General features: G+C 39.5%; 1 protein-coding gene across 1 annotated transcript in view; it reads right to left on the bottom strand.

Moving 5' to 3' along the window:
- DNAH6 (dynein axonemal heavy chain 6) overlaps positions 1-18,369 on the bottom strand; it is a 218,245-nt gene extending 199,876 nt beyond the window's left edge. The window contains exons 1-9 of the mRNA XM_072991952.2: positions 18,288-18,369; positions 8,982-9,257; positions 6,905-7,081; positions 6,232-6,482; positions 5,340-5,607; positions 3,394-3,528; positions 3,172-3,295; positions 2,323-2,455; positions 699-867 (exon numbers count right to left, since the gene is read on the bottom strand). Of these exons, the coding sequence (XP_072848053.2) occupies positions 699-867; positions 2,323-2,455; positions 3,172-3,295; positions 3,394-3,528; positions 5,340-5,607; positions 6,232-6,482; positions 6,905-7,081; positions 8,982-9,251 (1,527 nt within the window). The 5' untranslated portion in view covers positions 9,252-9,257; positions 18,288-18,369. The remainder of the gene's footprint in view (positions 1-698; positions 868-2,322; positions 2,456-3,171; positions 3,296-3,393; positions 3,529-5,339; positions 5,608-6,231; positions 6,483-6,904; positions 7,082-8,981; positions 9,258-18,287) is intronic.
- Between the last annotated feature and the right edge of the window lie 2,653 nt (positions 18,370-21,022).

Here is a 21,022-nt window from a genome sequence, read left to right as displayed (position 1 = left end):
ACCCATTCTTTGTTTTGTGTTTGTTTTTTTGTAAACTTCATTGGCTTGTACTTATTTTCTGCATTAAATTTTAAATTTGACTTCTGAGCTTTAAAACACAACATTATTTGCATTTCATCTTTCATCCCTTCAGCACCCCTTCTCTTCATTCTGATTCAATTACACCTGTCTTTTCTAGTATTCAGCCTCTCTGTATCTTATCTTTGGAATGTTCTTCCAATACACCTATTCTTCGTCTGTGGCCAACATTTTAAATCAGACCTATCCTTTTTCTCAGGCTTTCTTTTTCCTTTTTCCCCCTTTTATTGTTTATAACTTTTTTGTGACTGTTATATCTCCCAAGTTGTATTATGTCTTCTACTTTATGAGCCTTTGTGGGTTGTTTCAGGATTATGAAGCAACTAATTCTATGTTTATTATTGTGTTATTATAATTATTATAAGTATAATTCTAATTCAGATATGTATGGAATGGAATCTGAACTTGACTATATATAAAATTTTTGGGAGTGTGTTGATCTTTGCTAATAAAAGGCTTCATTTCTTGTAACAGCAGAGGTGTTTGCTTTGTTATACCTAACGTGTAAGATGGATGAAAAACTCTCTGAACAAAACCAAAAGGACTGGCATGAAGGATCTAAACATTAATATGATATACCAAACCATTTTAAAATGCAGACCTAATCAAATTAATATTACCTTTTTTTCCACAACTTCTGGTACTTCTTCTGAATTCCACTTCTGAATGATTTCTGGAGGTGGTGTCTTTCTCAACTTTTCAGTGAGGTAATTCAAAAGAGTAGTGACAGATTTTATTGCCAAAACATGCATAGTATTGAGTATCAAGTAGTCAGCGAGACGAATAAAGCTGGAAGGAAAAACACAATACAATCCAGAATTTTGTTTTTTGCATATCACAGCCTTCATACTAACTCAAAGTGTCATGTATTCCAGTGAGACCTTTGCATAAATAAAAATAAACTGAGAACTGTGAAAAACCTTGCAGACTTGGTGAAAATAGAAAAGAAATAGCTACAGCAAATACAAATTGTATTTAAATCTGTATACATTAAATGATACATTATAAATGATACATTTGATACATTAACTATCATTAGGCCCCAAATCTATCCTGTTTGCCCAAAAATAAGAGGTAACATGAAAATTAGCCCTAGTATATTTCAGGATGCTCGTAATATAAGCCCTACCCCAAAAATAAGCCCCAGTTAAGCGAAACCCTGCCCTCCACCATTGTGCAGCAACCAGAAGAAGATGACATGACTGCATTTGAATAAATGTAGATGGTTGTACATGAAAAAATAAAATAAAACATCCCCTGAAAATAAGCCTAATGCAGTTTTGGAGTAAAAATTAATATAGGACTCTATCTTATCTTCGGGGAAACACAGTAATTATAGTTCCTGAGTTTCCTAATGAGAACATGATGTCACACAGAAATATTTTTTCAGACATTACCATGTGCTTTTGTGGCCCTCACCACAGGAGTGAGGAATGGGAAGTGTGCTTTCTAACATGAGTTCCATGGATGTAACAGCTGCTCTTCCCTCTCCTCCTCCTCCTCCTCCTCCTCCTCCTCCTCCTCTTCTACCCCTCTCCCTGCTGCCCTGCACCACTTTTGCAATCTTCCTGCAGCAGCTGTTCCTTCTCCTCCTCATTCCTGCCCCCTTGCTTTGACCCACTACTATGTCTTTGGGCAGCCCAACAAGTGGGGTCCTCCAAGGCATGCAGCAATGAGGCAAATGGCCTGACTGCAATGCTGTCCCCTTCAAAGCATATTTATATATCCCTTTCCATGTTAAAGAGGGACGTGGTGGCACTGCGGGTTAAACCTCAGAAGCTTCTGTGCTGCAAGGTCAGAAGACCAGCCGTCGTAAGATCAAATCCACGCAACGGAGTGAGCTCCCATTGCTTGTCCCAGCTCCTGCCAATGTAGCTGTTCAAAAGCATGTAAAAATGAGAGTAGATAGATAGGTACCTTGGTGGGAAGGTAACGGCGCTCCGTGTCTAGTTGCGCTGGCCACATGACCACGGAAACTGTCTATGGACAAACGCTGGCTGTATGGCTTGGAAACAGGGATGAGCACCATGCCCTAGAGTCGGACACGACTGGACAAAATGTCAAGGGGAACCTTTACCTTTACCTTCCATGTCAATATGTAGTTCACAGAAGAGCAGGGAAGTGGGCTGTTTGTAAATGCTTACTGTTGGGATGCAGACTGAAATGCATTTGCAATAAAATGCACAGAAATCCAGCAAACAATATTTTATCAGGTGGGGATCTGAAAAAACGCCTAACACCAACCATGTTAGCCTTCCGCACTGAGCTCTTTTGTTGGCCTGTTCTGTGTATGTCATTTTCTCAGCTGGTTCTCCAGAAAGATCTTTGTCACCCCGAGGAATAATGGCACTTGCAGAAATAATTCTTGGTATCTGTTCTGGGGAAAATATGAAATACATATTGCTGAAACTATCCCATGTGCTAAAATAACCATTCTATAGTCATTTGTAAAAATCTACAGTGAGAGATATAGTTCCTTTCACACTTAACTAATGATAAGCAAAAGTGGTTCTTTGCCACAAACTGTAGCATTAGCACAAGGCCAAGACACATGTTTGTAAAGTCTAAGTAGGAATCAGATAACATATTCAATTTTAAGCATTAAATACACTGGCCCACTGTGATATCCATCAGTGTAATCTCCCAGTACTCTAACTGACCAAAGTTTAGCACTATAACAGCTTTCCTTGGGCTTCCACACTTCCTCCTTCTCATTAGCATGGCTGTGAGGGGATCAGAAACATCTGCTTCATTCTACAAACTCTAGTATGTCCAGGTTCACAGAATACTAATTAACTGAAACAGTGCTTCATTAGCAAGTCAGAATCTTAAGCCACTGTTACATCCTGGGTTATTTTAGCTGATCATCGTTCTCCCAGTTTGGACCTCAAAACAAACTGATGATTTAAAAATCAACAGCAAAAAACATGTGATGTCCTTTTTCTATGCCTGGAGTAGAAGAGGACAACATGCAACCCTAAGCTTTATGCAAGCTCACTCTAATCTCTAATTATATCCAAACTGGACAAATTCTTTTCAATTAGAGCCAAGATTAAAGTGTTCTTAATCATGTTCAAAATGTCAGTTTTTTACCTGTACTCTCTGTTCCATAAAAGTAATCATCAGGAGTGAATCCAGACTCAATCAGCGCTGTTCGACATGCACTTCTCACCACTTCTTTAGCTAATTCCCTGAATTCTGAAAGATGGGCTGTCACCTAGATATTGCAGAGCAGTTAACAATTAATGGAGATTACATTTCAGCCAAAAGAAGCATATGTAAAAAGTCTTGACACAATGAACCAAGGAAACTTACTTCTTTCAGCTGGTTCAACTGCATTTCTTTGAATTCTTTCAGTGTGTATATGTAGCCTTTTTCAACTTGACAAAGTGCCACATCACAGAGCTGATAACACATTTCTTGGATGTTAAGTACTGCTGGTCTCAAACACTGCAAAATAGTAAGAACCACTTAATGAGATGGCAAGAATCGGAACTTTTAATGATGATTTCTTCTGATTGAGGTAATGATGGCATAAATATTAGCTTTCATACCCCAACAAGATCTGAGAGGCAGAAAAACCACATAGCTTTCCCCTTCCCCGTCTTTCCCCTCCCTTTTACAATTGCATTCATTTGATTCTGTAGCCCATGTTCTGACAGGAATCCACCTAGAAAATGGATAAACATTCGCTCAGGATAGAAATAAGGCAGGGCTAGAATGCTTGCCTTGTATGTTGTATAGTAGGAAGCAACAGAATTTCGGAATATGGATGTTGGCTCCTAGTGAGACTATATGAGGTTGTGAAGGGGAAGGGGAGAAGGAAAGGACTAATCCAATTAATGTGTGTATCCCTCAAGCAAGGCAGGAAAGTAACAGGCAAAGAAGAATCACATTAAGAAGAAACAGGAACCAAAGGGAACTCCATGATTCTTGCCTCTCTAGCCTAGTGGGACTCGGAAAGCCAATAGGTGGGCTCTCTCACTCTTACAGATAAAAGTCGAAAACATGATCACCTTCGGTAACGTTTGGAAACAACAGATTTATAGATTTCCGCTTATAGAAGAGAAACTCACACTAATAGCTGCAGGGAGGGAGCCAATTTCTCCTGCAGAGTTTTTGAAAGCTGCTGTGGGGAACTGGGGTACCTTCTGGGAGGTGGTAATGCAGACAGAATGAGGAAGGAGAAACTAGTAAGAATCTTCTCCCTTCTGTTAGCAGGTACCTCTGATCAATCAAATACTCTTGCATTCATGGAAAAGCTTTTTCTGTGAATACATTTTAGGATCCGCTCAAATATTACATGGCTAGGACTGTGAGTACTCTCATTTGCGGCCTGTGTTATGCTGAATTCGCAGTCAGTGATCACACAGGGGCTGCAGATTGATTTAGGAGTTCAGAGTTCATACTCAAGGTGATATAGTTTGTATTTCAGCCCACAACCCTTTCTTCTTTCCTTCCTCTGGTCCCACCTCTGCTGATACTTTTATGGTTCACTGTCAACCCACTTGGTTTTGAAAGAGTTGTACAGTACAATGTTCCAGAAAAGATGGCAGAATTCCAAAGTTCTTCTTAACATGTACAGAAATACTACATGCTGCGGGAAAAACTTTTATTTCATCTGGATTTTTTTCTGGTTTTTTTTTTAATTCATTTTGAGGTTGCATATCAATATTAGTGATAAGGTGACCTAGCATTACTCTTACGTATGTAAAAAAAATGTAAATACATTTGGAGGATGACTGGAGGAAAAAGCATGGGAGGAGGTATTCCTACAGTCCATTCTGAACATTATGCCCAACAACCTATGTCACCATTACACTGCCCACAGACATGCACCCCATCTTTACAAGAATTAATCAGTTGATCACACAGGGAAAAGTCAATTTGAATAATTCCAGCTTGAAAAAAAATAGAAATCTCCACTAGCAGAGTAAAAAAGCTGTGTTGGGAACAAAAAAGGCTGGATTGATTCAAACTGGCCTTTGCATCATGTGATCAGAAGGAAAAAAACACAACACTTCAAACTGACCTATAATATAACCACAGCAAATCCTGTGGCATTAGATCATGTAGTCACAGCCTAAGAGAATCTTTTTGATGTACATTTAACACAGAGATCTTTTCATTATATACTCTAACATCAAAGAAATCTCACCTTCAAAAGTAACAGTGCTATAATACATTTAAACAGTGTTTTTGCCTGTTCAAGAGGCTTCAAATATCTCAGTAATTAAAGAAAAAACATTTACAATACATACAGCATTAACAATGAATAAGTTCTTCTGCAAAGCTCGGCGGCATAGGTTAATCTTCTTGGAGCGGACGTTCTTTCTCCATACATTGAATGACTTCCACTTGCGAAATATGGTAAATATATTAATTTTTGAAAGGGCTCTGTGATAGAGATATTCCTGCTCCCAACGTTCAAGTTCCAGGTATTCAACCTCTCCATTACATGTATGAATAACTGCTTGTGGGCTAATAGTGTAGTAGTCATTTTTGCTAATGGCATCATAACTTACAATTCTAAAAATAAATGAAAACATTACATTTAATAAGATGCACAATACTTCATGAAGCTGCCAGCAAATGCACAAACTGGTAATTGAACAATCTCCTTTTGTGCTTGTTGTATTCCTCCATGAAACTAAGAGCCAATAAGAACAATTTCAGGTACTTTCAATTGCCTTATCTAGAAAGCAAGTTATTTGTCATTCCAGCATTTTTTGCCATCAATTCAACTATTAACTGGAGGAAAAAAATAGTACTGGGGATCAGCACAACTGTCCTCACCTTGTCTAAACTAATTCTAGTGTTTTCTTTGGAAATCTTATATATTACATATTGTAATTCACATATTAACCTCACTAGCATCATTTCTACAAGCAATAGAATTTTGAGCCCTCTAATGGTGGAAACTTTTACTTGTCCAACTCAGTTTAAATCAACGGAGTACCCATTGGGTAAGAATAAATTAAGCAGTGCAACATACACTAAGATTTATATCCTCATGACTAAAGGGCATAAACTATTAACCATTATTTTAAAATGAGAATTAGGAGTATAAACAAAAGCAAATCAATAATTCACATTAAATTTAATATGACTACTGTAATTTGATGACTAAACAGTTTAAATAAAGTCACTTACTTCAGATTATATGGTTCATATTCAGTTGATGATCTAGGCACAGAAGGAGTCATGTACAGAAATCCAAGGTTTTTGTTTTCACATATTGTTCTTATAATTTGCAGAGGTTCTGTAATATTAGCTTTAAGTACTTCTTCTGTTTCGTGAAATGTACGAATAGGTGGAGTGGGGCTTGGTTTGCAAGCACTGAGCTTCACTGCACTACGGGGCTGTTTAGGAGGAGTAGGAAGTCGCACCTTAGCACTCAGTAACTGGAAAGGCAAAAAAAGAGGAAATTAAATTAATTTTTATTTAAATGAGCTTCAATCATATGATGAATGGAACACATAGCTTTCCTCATGTTGTTAGATCTCAGCTCTATCAGGCTCTTCACAGGCTGTAGTTTCTGGAAAGGATGAAAACTGCACCCCAACAATTACATATCTTGGAGGCATTTGCTCTCAACTTGATGTAAGGCTTGTAAAACACATCTTACAAGACACACTTCCTTAGCTGTGCTTTAACACAGGCAATATTTCATTGGCTGCAAGAACGTACGGAAGAATTTTAATTGCTACTTGTATTACTGCTGTTTTAATTAATCATTATAAGTTGTACCAAAGTTTCTAAAAGAAAGATTATAGTGTTTGAAAAGTTTAAAGAAGAATTCTTACTATACAAAGATAAGCAATACCTGTCTTTCCCTTAACTCTTCATAGAGTTCAGCTACGACTGGCTCCTCAGCAACAGGCCATTTTCTTTTCTCTGCTGAAGTTAAAGGTTGTAACACTCCAGAAGCAATTAATTTCTCCCTGTTCTTCTGGTATATGTATTCAGGTTGGTTTTGGTACTGATATTTTTTGAGCACAGGCTCAATTGAAAAGAAAACAATGGCAATTTAAAATAAAATCATCTATGAAAACAAGACAATCCATATCATTTTAAAAAGTAAATTCTGATGTATCCATAGTAAAGATACTTAGAATGGAAGAAGAAGTATGTGATCACCCAGCCCAACCCATCAGTCGTCTTTAAGTTACCAGGAGAAATATTACATTACACCTGTCCAGGGTTTCAGTTCGAAATTTAGCAAGATATTGAGTCTATCATTCTTTCTATAAAAATCCAGATTTTATCAAATCATACACTCTTCATAAAGTTGATTATGAACTGTGATCTCTACTAGATTAGGCATCCTTTAGTCCCAAAAGACTATGGTAACTTGCTCTGTATGGAGGTCTTGGAACAGTGTTTAGTGTGTCTGACAATGCCAATAAGAGAATGACCATCCTTTCCACAGTGAAGACAAATACAATCTGTCCTCTGTCCAGCTCCCTGATTTGGCTGGTTTCAGGACTGGCTGTCTGCCTTGGCCTTTACCTTGTCATCTCTAAAGGAATTTGAAAATAAGAACATGAGAAGAGCCCTGCTGGATCGGGCCAAGGGCCCTCTAATCCAGCTTTCTCTATCTCACAGTGGCCCCACCAGATGCCTCTGGGAAAACATGAGACAACTAGATACTTGTCTCCTGATGACTCTTCCCTGCATCCAGCATTTTGAGATACCTTGCTTTTAAGCCTGGAGATGATACATCCCCATCATGGCTTGCAACCTGCAATGGACTTTTCCTCCAGGAATTTGTCCAATCTCTTTTAAAGGCATCTAGGACATAGGCCATCACCACATCCTGTGGCAAGGAGTTCCACAGACTGACAACAGAATGGGTAAAGAAATATTTGCTTTTGTCTGTTTTTACTCTCCCAACACTCAATTGGAGTGGATGTCCCCTGGTTCTGGTATTGCGTGAGAGGGAAAAGAGCTTCCCTCTATCCACTTCATCCATGCCCTGCAGAATTTTATACATCTCAATCATGCCCCCCCTTTTCTCTAGACTAAAAAGCTCCAAACGCTGTCGCTTTTCCTCATAAGGGAGGTGCCCCAACCCAGTCATCATTTTAGTTGTTCTCTTCTGCACCTTTTCCAGTTCCACTATGTCTTTTTTGAGGTATGGCGATCAGAACTGTACACAATACTCCAGCTGAGGCCTTACTAGTATTTTGTACAATGGCATTATAATGTTGGCTCTTTTATTTTCAATCCCCCTTTTAATGATCCCTAGCATGAAATTGACCTTCTTCACTGCCGCTGCACACTGTTTTGACATTGTAATGTACAGTTGTCACCTAACCAGACATTTCTAATTTTTGCCAGCAACTACATTTGCAAATCTCGGCTTAGTTCATGGATAAATGGCAACTATCACATTTGGCTACCTGTACATGGGTCATTTACCCCTTCAAGCATTTCAAAAACAGATGCACAGGTAGCAGAGTTTCCAATTCTATGAGTACTATATCCATGCCAAAGGACAAGGTGCAATCAGACAGAGAAAAAGCTTTCATTTTAGACTGCAATTATTTGAAAAAAGTGAAGTGCGGGCCGGTGTATAAAGATGAAATAAGTACCAATCACATCATAAAATATAACAGTAGCTACATGTGGCTGAGCAATGAATTTATCTGTTTAGCTCCATTTTCCTTCAGGATCCAAGTGGGTGCAATGGTTGACCATCATCTGCTTCCTTTGTTGAACTTACACATTTCAGAAAAGTTAGACTTTCAACCTAGAAATCAGCTGGTGATTGATTTTCTGGTAAAGATGTACCATGAGAATTAGCAGCTTTAAACGCATCTCACAGGAATCTAATGAATCTAAGACCCAAATCATCATTACCATCGTCTAGTGTTATCAAGTCCTTTAAATCAACTTACCAAAGGTTCCAACTTTATAGGCTGCTGTCGCTTTCTCCTTCTTTCTTGTGATTTTGTATTGTGTTCAAATTTCAGAGCTTCAGGATTTGGTGCTGTCTGCACTGGAGCCATGCTAATCAATCTCTTTCTTAATTCATTTCTTGAAGGAGAATTTTTTCCATTCGAAGAAGAACATCCTCCATTTAAACTACCTTGCTCACTTCTGCCAATTTCAGTATCCAAGGATTGTGGAGTAGGTTGGATAGAAGGCAATGTGAGCCTTTTAGACATAATTACCTGAAACCAAAACACATTTTTCTGAGCTCTAATTCAATGAAAAAAGTTTAAAAGGCACTGATTTCAGAAGAGTCCATTTCCAAAACAATTGCACATCAGCCACTTTCTGGTTATAAAGAATTCAAGTCATCCTTCCAACATGTCTCTCTTCCACCCCCTGGCAATATAGTTTAATATTAAACATTTACTTCTGCTTTGTAATGCTTATTTTTAATTAACATCACATTTTCATTTGTAAATATTACATACACAAATTTAAAGGCAGGAACATTACTGCTGTTAATTGTACAACTTTTCTTCGGCTTTCAAAGCACTTTACCATTTTTATCTATTCAGGATCAGTTTAGCTACACATGCCTAGTTTTATTGGTCCTCTACTGGTGATAGTACCATATAAGCAAGGTATCTAATACACAATGCATAATCATACAAAGTACACAGAAACACAAAACTAAAAGACTTTTGTTTTTCAAAGCAAAAGAAAAGCCTTCACAGATAACTGATGAAAGTCTTAAAATTGTTAACAATAGAAGAGAAACAAAAGCAAAAGATAGGCAAAATAGAGGTAGAATTCTAAATGCAGCCTTTCAGTGACAGGCATGAAAGACAAAAGTGAACTATTATAATGATTAAGAAGAAATAGGCAAGGGCCAAAAAGTAATAATATTAATAAAAAAATAAAACATTTCTTCTATAAAATCCAAGAAATCAAACCAAGATTAGGGATGCTGAAGAATTAGCAGGAAATGTACTGTACTATCCAATCAGAATTTTTTAAAAATTGAAAAATATGGCGCAGTGGTTAAACTGCTGTACTGCAGCTAAAACTGTCCTCATGACCTGGGGTTCAATTCCAGGTAGCCGGCTCAAGGCTGATTCAGCCTTCTATCCTTTTGAGGTCAGTAAAATGAGTACCCAGCTTGCTGGGGGGGGGGCAACGTGCAGCCTGCATAATTAACTTGTAAACCGCCCAGAGAGTGCTTGAAGCACTATGGGGCAGTATATAAGCAGCACGCTTTGCTTTTTGCTTTATATAGCCAAGTTGCAAGCAACATTCCATTTAATTTTCAGCCCCACTGTGCGGGAGCCTCACCCTGTGCATGAATGGGGGGAGGGTTTCATCCGAAACCAGAACTAAACAGGCATCAACGCTAGCTGCCAGTGAGCAGCCCCAGTGAAGCTCTGTGCACATGAACACAACATAGATGCAAGTGTAGCATTTGCTCTCGTGGCCTCTGCTTGTTTCCCCAAACACAGAGCTCACAAGGTACTTCAGCACGCCCTCTCATACGCTGCCATCAGTTGATCTCTTTTATCAACTTAGTTTACTTAGAAGAGACGAAGATCCATCCAGTACTGACGTTTCAACAGAACAAGGTTATTAATTCCAGGTGGTTGCTAGAATAATTCATAAGCATATTCTTCAGGATTCATCAATCATCAATATTAACCGACTCTATTAATTATCACAGGTTAAAGGTAAAGGTTCCCCTTGACATTTAGTCCAGTCATGTCCAACTCTAGGGGATGGTGCTCATCCCCATTTTTACTCCTCAGACCCCAAACTATCTTTCTCTCCCTGATTCCAGACTCTGACTGACTTTAACTCCTCTCAGGTTCCGCCTTTTAACATCTCTTTAGGCCTCGTCTCTTAACCACATTAACATATAACACAAATAATGAATAACTTACAACACTTAACTTGGGGTGGACGCTACAGCAAGCATAACAAATTCCTACAAACCAAATGTTTTAATAAACAACCTGTACTTTTAGAAAGCAAAGTAAAAGGCACACTCAAAACAATTGCAAGAAATAAACCACCACGAATAGATAGCTCTAATGTACCTTATCATCAAGCTACAAAATCTTCATGCCAGCAGATATAGAAAATAAGACAAAGGCCAGAATTCAGTCAGTATCACAAAAGGTTTTCATATCTTTTCATAGCTAATTGCACCTCACTAAGAAAGGACTGTAGAAATGGGATTTTCCAATTTCTTTTACAAATCCCATTGTTCTCCATTCTGGGAGCTCTACCTGTCAGACAAGACACTTTACAGAACCTAAATGTGGCTCACATGAAAGAAAGATTCCAGGTGGAAGCTTCTGGGGATAAACTAAACTCAGCTCTGTGCCAGTTCTCTGTTCCTACCCCAGTGCTAGCTGGGAGCTGTCTTTCTGAACAGAAAAACAGGCAGGTCTAGGCATTTAGTCAGCCTCAAAGTTTTCCAGTTGAGATCTTTCTCTCAGTGAACCATATTTAGGTTCTATAAGGTGTCAAATGTCAGGCAGAATTCTTAGAATGGAGAATTGTGTGGTCTGTTGTCCAAGAAATCTGAAAATTCCATCTGTCTGGCTCATGTCCCTGATTGTTCCACATAGGTGCACTCTGGCATCTCATCAGTGAGTCACACTCAGCCATGGCAATTTACATGGACCTTATTTCAACACCAATAGAATTCCAGCCTATGGCCGCCAGGCTGCAGCCCATGTATCTTCCAGTCCCAAAGAAATTAGATGCCAAAGATTGTAACAACTGTAGGATGATACCATTACTTTCTGTACATGCAAAATGGTACACATTTTCACAATAAAAACTCATATACAGAGTGAGAAATGTCAGAGGTTCAAGTCAGATTCAGAAAAGCAAGGGACACCAGACACCACTTTGCAAATATATGTTGGCTATTGAAATGTACCAAATAATTTCAGAAGAAAATCAGTGCATGTTTTGAGATTACAACAAAGCCTTTGGATGTGTGCATCATGAAAAACTAGGCCTGTTTTAAAAGAAGGCCCAGGCACGGGAACTTAGTGCTGGCCTGATTTGCAGCCTGGTGGAACTGCAGGGGCAAGAGGTAGCAACCAGAATCTTGTGGTAGTTGTGTGGTTCTCAAGAGCAGTTGCATGACAGACAGACCTTTGCCTGATTGAAGGCTGCTGGCAACTCCCAATCCAGTCAGAAGCAGAGGTGGACCTGAGAGAAGAAGGTATCTCTCTGATCTGAATGGTGGGCATGCAAGCAGCCACTGTTGTATCAGAGCAGCCAGTCCAGGCAATAACTGATCCATTTTCATTCTGTCATAACTTTTGTGAACAGGTCAGTGTGGGGACAGATCCAATGGTCAGAGGGGAGGACCAGCAGAGCCAGTTCTCTCTCTGGAGTAGTGATCCCCTTAAGGAAGGATGGGGGTGAAGAATGCTGTGGGCATGCAGTTCATCCTCAGGTAACAGGAGTGGTCACAGAGTGGTTTTTCCCCATGTTTTTCCAAATGGTCTTATTATCTCAAGTTTTCTGCCAGCAAGCGGACTGGGGAGGTGGATGGAATAACAGTTAGGTCAACCAAAGGCTAATCCATCTCCCATCAAGGCTACTTGCAACTATAATCAAAACTTTGTGGCCATTTTCCTTTCCAATTAAGTTTTTTTCCTCTTCAAACCTATGGTGGAATATCCTTGTGGAATGGCCAGAAGTTCTTGTGTTCTTGCTTCTCAATCTGCAGTGGGTGTGCCATAGTATTTGATTGTCCTGATATGTAATCTGCTTTCTGGACAAGAAGCTTATGTTGAGAAAGACTGCCAGAATCCTATTGGTTATGCCCACAAAGTCTACCAAACTTGCGGCAATTAATCACTGAAATTTATACTGGGCTATAACTGGTATCAAAACCCCTTCCAATCAGTCTCAGCCAAGGCTCAGGAAAATGTGTTGAAGTTATTATGCAAATGGTAGAGAACACCATTTAATATTCATAAAAATAAGCACTCAAGATTAGGTCCATGTTGGAGAAACTGTGGATTTAGGAGCATTCACTGGCATACATAATGGCCACATTATTGGCTCTTCTGAGGACTTGGTAATTAAAAGTTGTCTACTCCTTTGGAAAAGCCAGTTATAAAAGATCCTAAACTATGCTTATTAGGCTTTTTCAGAGCAATAAATATTCCCTTTTATATAAAGAACTTGTAAAATTCAGTATTGTAGCAGCTCATCTTGTAAAAACCTGAGGCACGAAAAATAATCATAATTGTTAGCACGATATAAAAAGATCTGGATTATACTTATTATGGAAATATTGTTTTATAATATCTTAATAGACAAGAGAAAAGCCAAGTTAGACTTGTTATACTTAAGCTAATATCCATTTATTTAATGTGTTAATGGTGAACATACAGAAATTATGATTCGATATATCCCTTTCTTGGATGCACAATTTATCATGGGTGATAGCAATGCTATCAGGAGGCTAGACTCCATTACAAGCCTGGACTCCTAACAGGGTGACCCAGGTTGGAATGTTCGCAGCTGACACACCAAACTAAGATGCACCCACCCTCTTCAAGAATAACAGCCACATCGGCAGAAGAGAATGGACAGTTCCAAGGGTGACAGCGCAGAGAAACTTCTGGAGGGCAGCAGTGGTACCTGAAGGTGATGTTGGCAGAGGATCTTTCATAGACAACAGTGATGACACTGAGGCTGACTTCTGTTAGTGCTGTGCAGAAGAAGAAAATGGTAAACTACTGCATAACTCTTCTTACCTTGAAAATCCTATGATGGGATAGACCTAATTGAAACAATAAATGGTAAAGCAAGAAACTGAATGTTTAAAACACCGCAGTGCTTGGTATCAGTGAACTTAAGTGAACTGGAATGGGACATTTTCAGTCAGACAACTATGAACTATTTTACTCTGGAAATGACAAGATCAGAAGAAACAGAATGGCTCTAATACTGAGGCAAAATGTAACAGTGACAGTTAGATGCTATAATGCAAGGTCTAACCAAATCATATCAATTAGACTTCTGGGAAAGCTCATCAACACAGTCATTATGCAAGTCTATACCCTAATTACAGATGTTGCAGATGAAACGGAAAGCCTTTATCTGAGCATCCGAATACACAGTGAAACAAGGTACACTTATAATCATAGGTGAATGAAACAAAAAAGAAGGAAACAAAGCAGAACCAAATGTTTAAAATTCATCTAGGGGCTGCAAATGAAGCAGGAGAATAAATCAGAGTTCTGTGTAACCAATGATCTGTTTATCACAAATACATGTTTCAAACAACCAGACAGACAATTGTACTGTACGTGTGGCCAATATAGAAATCATATTGATTACATAACTGGAAGCAGGAGCTATATTTTCTCTAATTTAAACAACATTTCTGATTAATTAAAGGTCCACATACAGAATAAATTTGCACTGTGAATTGAAACCAGATATATTATTAGAGAAAAATGCAAGAAGACCATTCCTGTAGTAAAAATTAAAAAAAACCTAGATAGATGACAGAAGAAACACTTGAAATTGTTAAGGACAGATGAGAAGCAAAAGTAAAAAAGTGACAGAAGTAGGGCCAGAATTGTGAATGAATCTTTTCAGCATCTGTCATGTAGAAACAAAGAGAACCATTATAATGGTTAGTGCAAAGAGATAGAAGAGAAAATAAAACAAGTACAGTATTCATAGCACGGTCTCTGACCGTGGATAAGTGAATCAGTAGCTACTGGTCCCATGGATAAGGGAGTCCTACTGTATTCATGGTGTTCCAACAAAGGCTTTTACTTTATATGAAGCTTGAAATGCCTGATGTTCAAGCTAAATTCCAAAGAACAGGCACTTGACATCATATTGTAAATATCCACTGGATATTGAAACACACCAAAGAATTTCAGAAGATCAGTTTATAGACCAGAGCAAAATCTTTGATTGGGTGGATTAGGAGAAACTATGGGTAGTTCTGAAAGAAATGAATGTGCCTCATCATTTGATTGCATTGATATATAACCTGCATCGAGGACAGGAAGTTTTCGGGGTAGGACTTAGGAGACCTGTGTTCAAATTTCCAACTGGCCATGGAAATTCACAGGGGGAAGTTGGAGCTGATAAAATCACTCCTTAAATATTTCACTTCCTCAAAAACCCTATTAAGATTGCTATAAATTAGTTCTGACTTGACAGTAGACAACATCCACAGAGGTGAATTATATGACTTTAAGGCTGACAATGAAGAAATTAAAATTGTTATATGTTTTCTGTATTGAGATTTGCCATAATTGCAAATGCAGATTATAACAAAGAAATCAGAAGACTGAGATTTGGAAGGAATGCTTTGGAAAAAAGTAAGAAAAATCCCTAAGTGCAAGGATGTGTTGCTGGAGATGAAGTCTGGGATGATTCCTGCTTATCATGTTCCTTATTATTATGCGTGGATATGAAAACTGGGAAATGAGGAAAACTCACTGGGAAAAAAACCTGATTGATTCAAAATGTAGTGTTGGTGAACAGCTTTATGGATACCATGCTGTGGAAAAAAAAGAGCCCTTTTTGATATTTTTAACCTCTCTTTTAAACAATAAATATCATGTCCCGTCAAGTCAATTCAGAGTTATGGTGACCCTTTTCAGAGTTTTCAAGGTAGAGAACACTTAGGTTTACTATTCCCTTCTTCTAAATGCATCCTGGGACTGTGCCGCTTGCCACACAGGATAGTTCTACTCACAGGAGGAACAGTGGGGAATTGAATTCCCAACCTTTGCCTCCACAGCCAGATACATTAACCAATGAGCTATCCAACCAGCTAACCTCTCTTTTAATCTCAATTTATTCAAAGCTTTAACCTGGTAACTTTCTGCCTACAGGGATTGGTTATTTGTTTGTTCACTTCCTTGGTGATCTACAGAGGAAGAAATAAACCACTCCTCCTGAAGTACATTTCTCTCTACCCAGATGGAGAGAATTTCAAATGCTACCAGTTCCCAGCCTGCAACCAACAAATGTGTTGCTTTATACCAAATCAGTGAATTCAAACCACAGATACTTAAGTAGGATCTTGAACTGATTCAGGAAATATCAGCCTTTAATATGCTGCCCTATTAATAGCCTTTGATGGTTGTTGTGGGTTTTTCGGGCTCTTTGGCCATGTTCTGAAGGTTGTTCAGCACTCTGTCCTCTGAAGATGCCGGCCACAGAGACTGGCGAAACGTTAGGAAGAACAACCTTCAGAACAGGGCCAAAGAGCCCGAAAAACCCACCACAAGCATTAGATCCTGGCCGTGAAAGCCTTCGCGAATAAATAGCCTTTTGACTTGAACAAAGCACCATTTGAGCCTCCCCACTTTTAAAGTTGTTTTAGGAAAACTTATCTTAATTCACTGCTCTCACAGGCCATCAGTGAGGATACGATGAATCTTTTCAGTGGCAGTAATATTGCTCTGTGGTTTATAGGGAACTGCACTTATGCTGGTCTAAATCTCCAATAAGTTGCTGGCTGCTATATCATCATCATCATCTTAGAAACGCAGAGCTGAAAATATGTTTCATTGTAACTGATACAGAATTTTATTTTTTTAAATTGTTTTGTAAGTCCACCTTACTGAAAGAAAGGGCAAATTAAAAAATGAAACAAATATATACAAGCACAAGTTTAAACTAGGAATAGAATTTTCAAATCTTCTCCCATGGTATGCAACAGGGAGCACGTAGACCTGAGGCTGAAGCTGATTCCTGGATTTATATAAGTTATACAGGTATTTTATTAGCATAACAGATCCTGAGATACTACACATACACAAATGTTCTAAAGATTACATATCTGATGTTTTATATCACAATTGCTGGATGCACCAGTGGTTAACAGGTGCAGAAATGATACAGTTCCTTTGAAGAAGATGAATGGCAAGCAAAAATACCCCACAAAGGGTACGCCAAAATTCATATTTCTTCAAACACAAATGTATCAGCTCCCAGATCAGATGCCATCACCATGACTGTGATTATTTTGTTCATTTTGGAGGAAAAGGTGTTAAAGAGGAGAGCAAAAGCAGAGAAAAGGGCATCAGAATGGCTGTCTCACCTTTCTTTCAGCTTCTCTATTCCTTCTCCAGGAACAGAGAAGCTGAATCCACAATAAATTATGTATCTCTGTGAAACGTGTAAATATTTACATTTCTGTGACAAATGTAAATAGTTACATTTATTTTACATAAAACAAACACTATGAAATAGATACTGTAGTTCAGTGAATTGGAGTGTCTGGCTGCAAAGGTTTCTCTCTCTCTGCTGTCCTTCCTGGGAGACAGGCTAGTTGAGACCACTTGAAGTATGTATGGCTTAGTGGGATTACATGCCCTGCCATCTGCAGAGCCTTGGCCAAACCTCAAGGAGGAACTGGCAAACCAGTTCGGAGAACTTTATACCGTAAGCCCAAATTAACAAGACAGCACATAATAATATAATAATTTAATGTTCTCATGACTATATTTGTTATGTGCCATCACGTTGCAGTGCTCATAGCAGGAGAGATCAAGGAGCCATTTACCATTGCCACCGCCAGCGAGTTTTTATGGCCAAACAGGGATTTGAACCCAAGCCTCTTGAGTTCCACTGCCCAACATCATGCTAGTTCTCCTGGTCGTGCTGGATGGAAACCAGGGAAAATAAGTACCTGCTACAAAGCAAAACAAATAGAAGCAGCCTGTGTGATCTTTGTGGTTGCAAGAGGACCAGAGGGAGCGACTTCGACACAACTACTGTATTAAACGCCTAGCAACCTCGCCCTCCTTTACACGGATCTCCAGTTGTAGAAGAGGGAGCCGTGTTAGTCTGCGCAAGCCATTATAGGTAAAAAAAAACATTATCATCATAAAGGCAAATTAAAAAAGCACTTTAAAAACTACTAATTTTTGTTTTTAATGTGAGCTTTCGTGAACAAGTCCACGGATCCCTAGGTTTGAGATGGAAAGCGATGTGCATTTTTCCCCGTCGCGGTTAACCTTCCCTCCTCTCATCAAAGCCTTTAGACCTAATTGCACGGGGAGGTAATTAACCGGAGGGGTTGCGGTTTCTGCTGCTTCTGGAGGGAGGATTTAACACGTGGAGAGCAACAAGCCCCTGCTCCCTCTCCGTGAGCCTGGAGCGGTTGCACGGCTTAAAAAGCGGGGGGGGGCCACGGTTGAAGGGGAGGGGAACGGGGGTGAAAGAAATGCGGGGGGGGTTACCCCCTTTCTGGAACTCACATGTGTTCCCTGGGAAGAAGCGGCGGAAACGTCTCGGCCCTCCGAAGAGTCCTCCCGTTGCTAGGCAATCGTCCCCCCCCGCAGCCCTATCCCATGATGCCCTGGGCGGGCGGGGGGGAGGAGGAGAAAGAGAGGGGAAGCCGCCCCGCAGCCCCTGGGAGGCGTGGCTGATTGGCTGATTAGCCTTCCAACAACCAATCAGAACAGCGAATCCCTTTGAGCCCAGCTAAACGGCGAGGCTCGGCGCGCGAGGAGTTTGAACCGTTCGCAGCCTCTCTGAGGCAAGTCCCGTGTAATGAGTCTCTCTCCCTCTCCCTCTCTCTCCCCCCCCCAGCCGAAATGATTTGCTTCTGGGCCTTGCACATTATTATCCGCTGAAATTATTGACAGTGACACGTAAATTAATTCCTCGTCCAGTGGACTAATGATACTCGCAAGAGTGGTCGTATAGACCAGATGGGCGCGATATAAATCAAATAAATAAATAAATAAATAAAGAGTAAAGTGATTCATCTGCACTGTACTGGTTCTTGTAAAGAGGTTCCCAAGAACTTACAACCCGGAGTTGAGCAATACCTTTATTAGGACCAACCAAGATGGCATTAAAGGGGCGTAACTCCCTTAGGGAACAACACACGCACACACACGCACACACACACACAGAGAGCCTTTTGTGGTATTTTGGCTGGACCTCGCAAAAGGGTTTTGGCACGGTTTCTAACGGCTGCCACGAAGCTGCACAATTATTCGAAGCTTTATATCAGCCAAAGGAACAAGACAAAAACAGGTGGCACCTTAAGGGCTAACTCTTATACAGTACTGTATTTTATATAACTTTGTAGTAAGCATACAACTTTACAGTAAACACATTTTAATGGGAGCTTTCCTGTACGCCCAAGGTGCAAAGGGGGAGTGAGGAATGCCGCTGAGCCTCGATAACTTCAGTTATACAACGATGTACAGTAGTTCACCTATGAGACCCGGAGATCCTGCAAAGAGTTCGACTATTCTGAGCAGCCTCGCTTTTGAGACCTGCCTGTCTTGTGTGGTTTTTTCCTTTTCCAACCGAAGGGCGACATCTAGTGGCAAGTCAATGGAACACCGTGGAAAGTGCCTTAGTAAATTGATGCGGCTCAACTCGGATGTGTTCGCGATGCTCTCCGTGTGCAAGTTGGTGGACAGGAACTTTTGTTGATTACAACGAAGGCTTTTCACCTTATATGGAATGAGAAATTCCTGGTGTTCACGCGGATTTTGAAAAGGAAAAGATACTGGAGATGATACTGCAGATGTCTGATGGTTGCTGGAACAGACTGAATAATTTCAAAAGATCAGATTGTGCTTCATAGTCTACACCAGGGGTCTCCAAATTTTTGACTGTGAAGGCCACACCAGATATTTTCATCATTTTTGAGGGCCAAAGGAACAGTAACACTTGGTTGTCTCAATGCATAACCTGTATTGCGGAGAAGCTATCACTAGGACAGAATATGGAGAGTCGGAATGGTTTCTCTTTGGCAAAAGTGTCATTTCCATCCACATTCTTGTATTTCTAATCACTATGTGTGGGTGTGAAAACTGGAGAATGAAGAAAACTGACATTAAAAACAAATATTCATTTGAAATATGGTGCCTGACGGAGTCCTTGCAGATACTCTGGACTGCCAGAAAGACAAAACTAATCAAGCTTGAACCATCTCTGGGGACAAAAATTATGAAACAGATTTTTATACTTTGGGCACAACAGGAAACGGCAGGAAAAGCCAATAACGTAGGGAAAGATTAAAGGCAGCAGGAAAAGAGGAATGCCAAATATGAGATGAATTGATTCCCTAAGGGAAGCCACGGCCTTGATTTTACAAGAATTCAGCAAGGGAGTTGAGGACAGGACACTTTGGAGAGCTCTCATTCATACGTTTGCCATAAGGTGGAGGCAACTTGATGGCCCGTGACAACAACAACATTCAGCACAAGTCTCTTATGCTTTGCAGTGTTCTCCATGCATATGTTGGTGACATATATTTTTTTTAAAAAAATCAGGTATGTTAGTAGATAAGGATATTAGATAAACAGTTTGTTGTCAATGATACATTCCCATTCCATGTAAGTATATGTATACCACAAACTGTTCATTTGATAGTCTCTTCCACTAATGCATTTTGGAACCAAATAAAGTATGTATGTATGTATGTATGTATGTATGTATGTATGTATGTATGTATGTATGTATGTATGTATGTATGTATGTATGTATGTATGTATGTATGTATTTATTTATTTATTTATTTATTTATTTATTTATTTATTTATCTACATGCCTGATGTCACAGTAACTCTGAAGGATAGATATAGCTTACCTACACCATTGATACACTTGGAGCCTTCAATATATAGTAAACCTTGTTAGTGTGATCTCAGAGGGTTGCCATTTTTCTGCTCAGTTTCCCATCCCACATTTTGCCAGCAATGGGAGGGAAAATATTTACAACAGCTCCAAAGCTGGCATGCATTCTCCATTCTACAGCAGGTTCTGATCATGTATTGGAAGGGTTTCAGTTCCATGGGTCCAAAGACTTCCTTGCCTTGCTTAGGAATCTCCCATTAGTTCCCTGTTTCCCACTATTTGTCAGACATGTGACACTGGAAAGGTAAATGATCATCATCGTCATGATGTTCTGTCAGTTCTGACTTATGGTCACTCTTTTCAAGGTTTTCCAGGTAGAAAATACTGAGAA

The sequence above is a fragment of the Pogona vitticeps genome, chromosome 2 (assembly GCF_051106095.1).
Source record: "Pogona vitticeps strain Pit_001003342236 chromosome 2, PviZW2.1, whole genome shotgun sequence".
NCBI classification, from domain to species: Eukaryota; Metazoa; Chordata; class Lepidosauria; order Squamata; family Agamidae; genus Pogona; species Pogona vitticeps.
This window is presented reverse-complemented; position numbering and strand designations above follow the sequence as displayed.